This window comes from Teleopsis dalmanni, unplaced genomic scaffold, assembly GCF_002237135.1.
Source record: "Teleopsis dalmanni isolate 2A unplaced genomic scaffold, ASM223713v2 unscaffolded_contig_0566, whole genome shotgun sequence".
Lineage (NCBI taxonomy): Eukaryota > Metazoa > Arthropoda > Insecta > Diptera > Diopsidae > Teleopsis > Teleopsis dalmanni.
In genome coordinates, this window is record NW_024031948.1 from 1 (window position 1) to 11,496 (window position 11,496).

Here is an 11,496-nt window from a genome sequence, read left to right on the forward strand (position 1 = left end):
ATCTATGCTTTTGAGATGATTATTACAATAGATTAGTCAATATAGTAATAGTATACAAGAAAATCTTTGAACGCATTAATTGTATTTAAATATTTTCTGAAGTAAAAAAAAAAATAAAAATTTTGTTTCAATATCAATACTTAAATAAAAACTTAAGTATCTATGTTGGTATCTTTGAATATAATTATCCTTGTTATTTTTAAATAAATACAAACACATACATATAAAAATATTTTTTGTTAATAATTTCAATTAAATTTATTTTAGTTTAATTAGGTTTTTACAAAATTACTGCCTAGTAATTTGGTATTAGTAATTTACAATATTTATAATGGTATAAAAATTATTAAAAGTAAAAAACAATATAAACAAAAAATTAATTAGTATATCCTAAAAGTAAGTTAATAAAAAGTTATAATAATGACTATTAGTACATAAATTTTACTATATATTATTTCGTGTGTAATTGATATACATTTTTAAAGAATTTCATTTGCGTAATATTTTTATTATTATTGTTTATTATTTATATATGAAGTTGCATTTCAAATTAAACTGGCGATTTCAAAACTTCATACAACAACATAAGGTTCGATTCGAGTTTTTTTGTTAATTAAATACAATGATAACAGAAACACTTATATTTCATTTAATTATAAATGTATATAATATTTACAGAATGTTAGGACGTTACTTGAATAAAGATTATTGAATTTCGATTTTCGTATTTTATACAGTTCAAGACTCGTATTTTATACAGTTCAAGACTCGTATTTCTGACTATATTTTTGTAAATATATGAAGCTTTCTCTTCAAAATACATACATATATTTTTAAAATTTAAAATAAAAATAACTGCTTATTCTTGTTTATTTTATATTACTGCAAAACTGTAGATTTGTTATTGCATGTTAAAGTATGTATTTGTGCGATTCCAATTTGATGTTCTCTGGGACTCGTTTAAGGGGTATTATTCAAACATTTGAAATATACTCTAAAGTCTGAATGGTTCACGTTTTTCGACTGGTGTAGTACCACGAGAAGTTCTGCGCATCGTTGAACTAAATGTTGGCTCAGGTGAACTCTTTCTTGGGGTTTGCATGCCTGATGGTGTTGAACTGCCACTTATATTTCGCCTGTAGGATCAAATGTTCAATATGTATTATTTTTTGAATTCAGTAAAAATAAAACTGTCAACATTGTAGTAAGTAAATAACGTAAAGTAATAAAAATAAAGTAATTTCGTTTAAAATACAATATGTAATTTCGGTTTTTTTTCACCTTTTACTTTTTTGTTATTAAGAACTTGAAATTCCTGTAATGTCCATAAAAAGAGAGCTTATAATTGTGAAGTATTCATTATATAACGATTATATCCCTCACTGCAAGAGATAATCGTAAGTAACGGATATTATCATAAAAAAAGGCAAGCAGGAAAATTGTTTAGCAAATAATTATCATGCATAAATATTTAGTATTATTAAAATTATTTTTTATTCTAAATTTCATATTTAATTTGAGAATAACAAGTAAATAATTAAAAAAAAATATTATAAGCTTCACTCATAAATAAATAAAAACAAACGTATTAAAATTTTGTAAATTGATCAACTTGGTTAAATACGTTATACGTTTACTTGATTTACCCTGAACTGCTTGGTTGATTAGTACTTTTCGATGCTGTAAACTTGTAAGTGAAGAATTCGATGTATGATCGAATGATAGCACTTTAATGGGAATCCTTGATTGCTGGCTTTTAATTATTTAATATTAATTATAAACATAAATGATTTGTATATTATATTTAGAGTTTCAGAAAGAATTTAATTAAGTATTTTAAATAAATATCTTATAATAGTTACTTTAATGTTCTTAATTTATCTATATTTGAAGCCGAAACCTGTTAAAGCTGGTATACTGGATGATCTACTCATGCCTTCATTACTTTATATATTATTTGTTATCGTTGTTTTTATTTCTTATTTGTTAATAATTGCAATAAGTTGTTTAAGTGTTAAAATCATTATGTTGAATGCCAATTAGTTATTAGTTTTGAGAATGATAGATGTGGAGAGTTCATGTTCAGAAATATTAAATAAAAAAGTTAATCGGTTTTAGTTATATAAAATCAATAAATCAATCAATAAATTACTTTAAATAAGTAAAATACATTGATTTATAGTAGGAAGTATAATTTATATCAAATGAATAAATTAAAAATATTGAAATAAATCATAGTGTGTCATGTAACAATCTTGTACTTAGAGTTATAACTTAGCACATAATTTTCTCACGAAAACTACTAAATTATATCACGAAAGTTATGTGTCGCAAGAACATACATATAAACAAATTATATTATTGTTACGAATCATACTTTTTGTAAAATAAAAACATACTAATAAATAATTATCTGTGCAATGTTAACTATGTGATTTATTTCCAAAAAAAATAGTAATAATAAAGATATAACGATTTTTTTTTGTAATTATGATTAAAAATTTTATTTTGGAGTTGTTATTCTTCTAAATTATAGTTTAAATTTAAGAAAACATATATACAAATGTATCTTATATATAAAATTAACATTGTCAAAATGTTAGTTACCGTACTCCTCCGAAACGGCTTTACCGATTTTTACCAAATTTTATATGCGTATTCAGTAGGTTTGAGAATCGGCTACTATCTATTTTTCATACCGCTAAAGTGATTAGGGTGTCCCTATCCAGCAAAAATATCTTTATTGCTTTAACAAAAATTTTTTTATTTTTTTGACATAAATTTTTTTATATTTTTGAAAAAGAAAACTTGCTATGATATGAAAAGTTGTTGTCTATGAAAATACTGAATTCATAAAACTGCCCCCTAATTTCTGCACTATCGTTAATTCCCAAAATGCTCTCATTGACCGCGTATTTCCAGATGTACACATACAATACAATAGTACAATAATACGCGATTGGTAATTAAAAAATTGATGAAAAACATTATCGAAGCCACCATTTTGAATGGCAAGTTCCGAAACGAAAAAGTTTTATTGCCACGAATTCCAATGATTCTCACAGACATGCCAATTTAATTCAAACGCGTTCAATTTCCTATTAGATTGGCATTTGCAAAGACCATCAATAAGTCGCAAGGCCAAACGATGTCTGTTTGCGGTCTTATAAATAAAATTTCCATGTCACAATGTTAGTTACCGTACTCCTCCGAAACGGCTTTACCGATTTTTACCAAATTTTATATGCGTATTCAGTAGGTCTGAGAATCGGCTACTATCTATTTTTCATACCGCTAAAGTGATTAGGGAGTCCCTACCCAGTAAAAATATCCTTAGTGCTTAACAAAAAATTTTTTATTTTTTTGACATAAATTTTGTTTATATTTTTGAAAAAGAAAAATTTTTTCTTAATATTTTATGTAACTACGCCAACAAGTACATCGAGCATTTACATCGACTTCGTTCTTCGTCTTCGGCTTGCATGGCAGATGGAAAATGTACTAAAAATTTTTCTAAAGATTTCACTAATGATACTATAACAAATACCGACGGATATCCAATATATCGTCGAAGAAATCCCGATAATGGGGGACAATGGCGGGTGGTAACGTATTCGCCTCTGCTAAGCAAGACATACAATGCTTATATTAATGTTGAGTTTTGCAGTTCTGTGAAGAGCATCAAATATATAAGTATGTCCATAAAGGCGGTGGTATGGCTGTGTTTAGAGTAGAAAATACTAATGTAAATGCTCCTCCAATGAACAAAAACGGTGAAATTACGCTCTACCAAATTGGTCGGTACATCACCTCCAATGAAGCTGCTTGGCGTATCTTCGGCTTTCTAATTCATGAACGGGATCCAGCAGCTGTTCAGGTAGCCGTCCATCTTGAAAATGGTCAGCGTGTATTTTTCACGAACGAGACAGTGATTGATCGTGGTACAAATCCACCTAAATCTGCACTCACTGCATTTTTTGAATTGTTTAATAGTACGGATGATTTTGGTGCCTTTGCAAAAACATTACTCTATTCACAAGTACCACGCTATTTCACATGGCCTTAAACAAAAAAATGGATGCCCCGCAAGCAAGTTTCACCAGTTGATGCATGTCTCAATTTATTTAAATCAAACGCTTATTTATAGTTAATCCAAGACACACTGAGTACTTTTATCTTCGACTGTTGTTGGTTAATGTTACTGGCCCATTATCATTATTATTATTTACAGTCAATCCAAGACAATTTAAATTTGAAGATACAACAGTTGTTGCCAGGGAACTTGGTATCATAAAATCTATTGATTTTAAATTAATAATTTAATAAATAAACTATAATAACTTAAAAATAATATTGTTTGGCGTTTGTTATTTTTATTATCCTTTTCGTTCATAGCGCTCCATGCCTATTTCATGCATATACCACATACTTACACACTTATAATAAGTAAGTTACTTTTTGTCTACACTAGAATTTATCTAGAAACTAGAAATAATTTATAAGGCAAAACAGCGTTTGTCGGGTTATCTAGTATATATATATATATAACAGGGAAAAATCAAACAACTTACAAAACTAAATATACATATTACTAATTATAAATACTAATTATAATTAATTAATTATAATAAATAAATCAATAATTTGCATGCCCGATGCTGTTGAACGGCCACTTATATTTCGCCTGTAGGATCAAATTTTCAATATGTATTATTTTTTGAATTCAGTAAAAATAAAACTGTAAACAACTTGATTGAATTAAAATTGATTGAATTAAAAATATGTAATTTACATGACGACCTTGATTTTTTAACAATATTGACCATGAAATTACGAGACTTTATTTACATCCATAATCTCTTGATGTAAACAAAGTCCCGCAAACAGAGTGACAAAAAAATTCCTTCCCTCTCTTGTCCTGTTTACAGTTACAACATGCGTACGGTTGTAGTCATAGACGAAAAAACCAAAACCAAACATGATTTGAAGCGCACAGGGTCATCCATTAAATAAGATGGATTTTATTAATAATATATTATTATTATTTCTTTTATATGTTTATTGTGTTTTTAAATAATTATTGAATACATAATATTTTAATGTATGTTTTATATGTTTATTGTGTTTTTATATTATTTATTTGTGTAATGTTTTTATACCTTATTTATGTAAATACATATGTATGTAAAACAAAAGTTGTATTTGTTATATTTACTTTATTTGTAAAACCGCTAATGTAGAATATTAGCACGTTAAATAATAACTGAAATCAAAAGTAATGATGTGTGCAAAGTAATGATGTGTCATCTAAGTATTATTAAATAAACTAATATCGGTAGAAATTAATTGAAGACTGAACAATATTATTTACATATGTAATTTATACCCATCATCAGTATTCAATATTTTTTATTAGTCAAACATACATGCATATATCCTTCAAACTGAAACTGAAGCTGAATTTTTTAACAAATTTCATTTCATCATTATTGCAATTATTAACAAAATTTGAAGTTAATAGGGTCATCTATTAAAGAATATGGATTTTGACTAAAAAATTTATTAAATAAAATATATATACATATGTATGTATTTTACATGACGACTTTGATTTTTTTAACAATATTGACCATGAAATTACGGGACTTTATTTACATCAATAATCTTGTGATTTAAACAAAGTCCCGCAAGCAGAGTGACAAAAAAATTTAACAAAACAAATTTCTAATTGTTGTTCGCATTGCAGTGAAATTTAATAAAAATAACTGCATAACACAAAAAATGCGTGTGCAATATTTTCCTTAAATTTGTTTATACACGCCAACAAAAGAAATAGTTACTACAAATTTAACAAATTTTTGCTAGTAACAAAAAAATAATCAATACTAAATTGTTCTTATATTCTTCATTTTATTTATTCTACTCTAAATGATTTTGTATGAAAGAGTATGTGAGGCAATATTTCTGAAAATGATGCATGGCTTTGTTTTTGTATATTTTTCCTAAAATATTTCCTAAAATATTTTTCCTGAAATATTCATATATACTTATGGTATGTACATACATATATGAATCACAAAAAATCACGTTTGACTGATTTGTTTAGAAAAATGAATAAGGATAATAATGGTTTAATACCACGTGCCGAATTCATATATGGAATAATAAGTACGATTATTTATATAATGTAGAATAACTAAATAATGTAGAATACCTATTATTTATTTTTTAAAGAATTTGACACTTCTCGAATGGAAATGGGTGCAGTGGCAGATCTTTTTGATCGTAATGGTGGAGACCCGATTGGCAAGAACGCAAACCAGCAACTGATTCAGATAAAATACATGATGAAGTTAAACGCCTTGTTATCCTTTGCACATGTCGACAAAAATTTCGCGTATTTCAAGTTGGCAAAGGGAAATATAGGGTTCGTAAAATACTAATTATCGGATCTTAAAGCTTAATACTCCATCTTCTATTTAAAACAATATTATTTTTGTATAAAACAGTTTGGCGACTCGACTCTCAAAAATTACGAATATTGCGAATATTGCGTAGCACAGTTATGGTTCGTGTAGGTGGCGGCTGGCTTGCACTTGATGAGTTCTTATAAAAAAATTTTCCTTGTCGCGGTAAGTAAATAGTTAAGAATTTTGTACTTTCTCATATTGAATAAACATAATTAAAATATTCATATGCTTATAATTAAAACATTTCTTTAGCGTAATATAACATTATTATTACATTTACATAACAAGCATAACATGCTTTCATAGTAAAATTGTACATTGTTCATTTCATAAATCATTTTAGCTGGTTTTAATGACTCGAGTGTTTTATTACAACTCTGCTCTACATAATCTATTTAATCATCCATACGTCAGTGAAAATACATATATATATTAAAACGGAAATGGTCATTTAACAAATAAATAAATTTTTTATTTTAATAAACTGCCAGAAAACAATCAATAAATTTGAAATTAAAATTTTTTTTGAGTTCATGTATAACAAGTTTTGAAAATGCATTTTCTGCTATTTAATAAATGACTTATTTTGCATATAACTTAATAGAAACGTGTAATCTAACAGCTTTTAGTTTTTAGTACCTTTACCATTTTTTATTATCTATGAATACATACATATATAATTTACGTTTTATTTTATTCTTTAATATGAACATATAAGTAATATAATTCTTTGGCGACCACATACATACATATACATTTTCATTTTATTAAAATTGTAGCATATATTATTATGAATTTACATTGCACTTACTTGTATGCTTCTATTGTTAATAATCGTATGAACTTCACGATATACATATGTATATTTAAAGACAAAAAAGATACATATGTATTTCTTCTTGAATTAACTTACGCAACATAAAGCAGTCGTTCCTTTTTATAAATATTTAATGTTGAGCTAGAATATTAAGTTAAGAATGGATGGTGTTTTTTGTTATTTTTGTTAAAATATTACTTTGTCAGTCCTAGTGCACAAAGACAGTGACAACACATAAAATACATCTACAGATAACAGTAAAACATAATCTCAATAAAATATAAATGATCTAACCGTAATGTAACCAATTTATAACTTGGTTCGGGAATTTAAAACATTACAGTTGCAAATACATATGTAGGTACATATGTTGATTAATTTAAAACTTAAGGTTCGTAGCCAAAAAGCATATAAAAGGTAATTTTGTCGGAAAGCAGAAAACATTTACAATCTCACATTTACATACATACACATAGCCAATAAACTCTGCGTACACCTTACGAATTTTGATATGTGATAAAGAAAAATAACATAAATAAATATTTTTAATTAAAATTTTTACATATATTTATTCTTTGAATTATTAAGTTTAAATAGCAAAAGACAAAAATTGTATTCGACTATTCATTCCAGAGATAACGGGATAAAAGTGTGCCTGCATGTAAAAATAGGCCCCATAAAGTCTGCGTACAGTTTGTTTGTTTAGAAACTACCGTTAATTTTTAAGCAGTTTGTTCTTATTTTTGCTCATTTGGTATTATTTAACATTTGAATTGAACATTTACCGATCTCAGTGATCAATTAATTTTTTAGTAGTAACTATTTTAAAGTATGGAATCAAGGGGAAAAGTAATTAGTGTGTACGAAAGAAAAATAATTATTAAACTATGGAAAGATGGAAAAAGTTTCCGCAAAATTGGTGAAACTATTGGAAGAACGCATTCATCAATCCAGCGCGTAGTGGACAACTTCAAAAAAAACCGGAATTTTAACATCTAAACCGCGTCCTGGGCGTCCAAAAGTTTTATCAGTCCGAGAAAAGCGAAAAATAGTCCATATGATAAAGATGAACTCTTTCATTACTTCTTCGAAAATTGTGAAATATATAACACAATCATTTAAAAAAAGTATTTGTGCGGAGACTGCTAGGAAAGTATTACATATAGCTGGATATCATGGTAGAGTCGCTAGAAAGAAACCATATATTTCACTTGTAAACAGGTAAAAGCGCGTTGAATTTGTAAAGAAATACATAAATAAACCTCCGGAGTTCTGAAAACAAGTGTTATTTTCAGACGAAAGCAAGTTCTGCATCTTTGGTATAAAAGGTCGTCAAATTGTGCGGCGGAAATAGGAGCGGCGTTTGAGAAACAAAATCTTGTTGGTACAATCAGACACGGCGGTGGAGGAGTTATGGTATGGGGTTGCATGGCGGCTGATGGTGCAGGTCAGTTGAAATTTATAGAACCGACAATGAATAAATGGGGTTATTTAAACATTTTAAAAAGAAATTGGAAACAATGTGCAGATAATTTGGGCTTACCCACGTCATTTTGGTTCCAACAGGACAATGACCCAAAACACACAGCGGAGATTGTTAAACTTTGGCTTTTGTACAACGTTCCAAGACAGCTTAAAACACCTCCACAATCACCTGATCTCAATCCTATTGAGCATCTTTGGGATTTATTGGAAAAAAGAATTCGTCAGCATGTGATAACAAGTAAAGAGGCTTTGCGGAGTACAATGCAAGCCGAATGGATGAAAATTACTGCTGAAGAAACTCAGAAGTTGGTTAATTCCATGCCAAATAGATTAAGTGAAGTTCTAAAACAGCGTGGTTACCCAACAAAGTATTAATTTAATAAAATTTAACTTTATTTTTATTATTTTTACCGATTTTATCAGTTTTTTTATAACTGTACGCAGACTTTATGGGGCCTATTTTTACATGCAGGCACACTTTTATCCCGTTATCTCTGGAATGAATAGTCGAATACAATTTTTGTCTTTTGCTATTTAAACTTAATAATTCAAAGAATAAATATATGTAAAAATTTTAATTAAAAATATTTATTTATGTTATTTTTCTTTATCACATATCAAAATTCGTAAGGTGTACGCAGAGTTTATTGGCTATGTGTATGTATCTCAATTGTTCCCTGTACTGTTGTACTGTTGTACTTACTTCTTAGATAGTTAAATGCCTAGTTTGAGCATCTACCTCATTGAGTTACACTTATACCTCAATTTCAATAAAATAAAAAAATTCTGATTTTATTTAAAATTAAAATTTTTTTTCCATCAGTTAGGTTGTATACTTAGGACACTATTATCTTTTACAGCATATATAATATTAGTTTTAAGTGTCAAATGTTTCTAACAGAGTTCCAATATTTTGTGATTTGTGTGTACATAGAGTATTTCGGGGACTGCCTACCTATTTAATCCTTTTAATTAATTTTTATGCTGTCTCTATATCAAACAAAGTAGCCATCTATGCTTTTGAGATGATTATTACAATAGATTAGTCAATATAGTAATAGTATACAAGAAAATCTTTGAACGCATTAATTGTATTTAAATATTTTCTGAAGTAAAAAAAAAAATAAAAATTTTGTTTCAATATCAATACTTAAATAAAAACTTAAGTATCTATGTTGGTATCTTTGAATATAATTATCCTTGTTATTTTTAAATAAATACAAACACATACATATAAAAATATTTTTTGTTAATAATTTCAATTAAATTTATTTTAGTTTAATTAGGTTTTTACAAAATTACTGCCTAGTAATTTGGTATTAGTAATTTACAATATTTATAATGGTATAAAAATTATTAAAAGTAAAAAACAATATAAACAAAAAATTAATTAGTATATCCTAAAAGTAAGTTAATAAAAAGTTATAATAATGACTATTAGTACATAAATTTTACTATATATTATTTCGTGTGTAATTGATATACATTTTTAAAGAATTTCATTTGCGTAATATTTTTATTATTATTGTTTATTATTTATATATGAAGTTGCATTTCAAATTAAACTGGCGATTTCAAAACTTCATACAACAACATAAGGTTCGATTCGAGTTTTTTTGTTAATTAAATACAATGATAACAGAAACACTTATATTTCATTTAATTATAAATGTATATAATATTTACAGAATGTTAGGACGTTACTTGAATAAAGATTATTGAATTTCGATTTTCGTATTTTATACAGTTCAAGACTCGTATTTTATACAGTTCAAGACTCGTATTTCTGACTATATTTTTGTAAATATATGAAGCTTTCTCTTCAAAATACATACATATATTTTTAAAATTTAAAATAAAAATAACTGCTTATTCTTGTTTATTTTATATTACTGCAAAACTGTAGATTTGTTATTGCATGTTAAAGTATGTATTTGTGCGATTCCAATTTGATGTTCTCTGGGACTCGTTTAAGGGGTATTATTCAAACATTTGAAATATACTCTAAAGTCTGAATGGTTCACGTTTTTCGACTGGTGTAGTACCACGAGAAGTTCTGCGCATCGTTGAACTAAATGTTGGCTCAGGTGAACTCTTTCTTGGGGTTTGCATGCCTGATGGTGTTGAACTGCCACTTATATTTCGCCTGTAGGATCAAATGTTCAATATGTATTATTTTTTGAATTCAGTAAAAATAAAACTGTCAACATTGTAGTAAGTAAATAACGTAAAGTAATAAAAATAAAGTAATTTCGTTTAAAATACAATATGTAATTTCGGTTTTTTTTCACCCTTTACTTTTTTGTTATTAAGAACTTGAAATTCCTGTAATGTCCATAAAAAGAGAGCTTATAATTGTGAAGTATTCATTATATAACGATTATATCCCTCACTGCAAGAGATAATCGTAAGTAACGGATATTATCATAAAAAAAGGCAAGCAGGAAAATTGTTTAGCAAATAATTATCATGCATAAATATTTAGTATTATTAAAATTATTTTTTATTCGTTTTAAAACTAAGCTCTAAATTTCATATTTAATTTGAGAATAACAAGTAAATAATTAAAAAAAAATATTATAAGCTTCACTCATAAATAAATAAAAACAAACGTATTAAAATTTTGTAAATTGATCAACTTGGTTAAATACGTTATACGTTTACTTGATTTACCCTGAACTGCTTGGTTGATTAGTACTTTTCGATGCTGTGAACTTGTAAGTG

The 11,496-nt window shown here is 26.9% G+C and overlaps 1 protein-coding gene across 3 annotated transcripts; it reads left to right on the forward strand.

Annotated features, from left to right (window-relative positions):
- Positions 1 to 6,016: 6,016 nt before the first annotated feature.
- On the forward strand, positions 6,017 to 11,007 carry LOC119663546. Of its 3 annotated transcripts, XR_005251054.1 has the most exons (5): positions 6,017 to 6,052; positions 6,107 to 6,168; positions 6,235 to 6,427; positions 6,510 to 6,632; positions 10,679 to 11,007. XR_005251054.1 is itself a non-coding variant. In XM_038073157.1 (4 exons), exons 1-3 carry the CDS (start codon positions 6,069 to 6,071, stop codon positions 6,556 to 6,558), a joined length of 342 nt encoding a protein of 113 aa, XP_037929085.1. In that variant the 5' UTR covers positions 6,066 to 6,068; the 3' UTR covers positions 6,559 to 6,632; positions 10,679 to 11,007. The 3 variants fall into 3 exon arrangements, 2 of the variants coding, with proteins under 2 accessions (XP_037929085.1, XP_037929086.1); XM_038073157.1 differs by lacking the exon at positions 6,017 to 6,052 and having other exon boundaries at positions 6,066 to 6,168; XM_038073158.1 differs by lacking the exons at positions 6,017 to 6,052; positions 10,679 to 11,007 and adding an exon at positions 6,814 to 6,886 and having other exon boundaries at positions 6,066 to 6,168.
- The last annotated feature ends 489 nt before the right edge of the window (positions 11,008 to 11,496 follow it).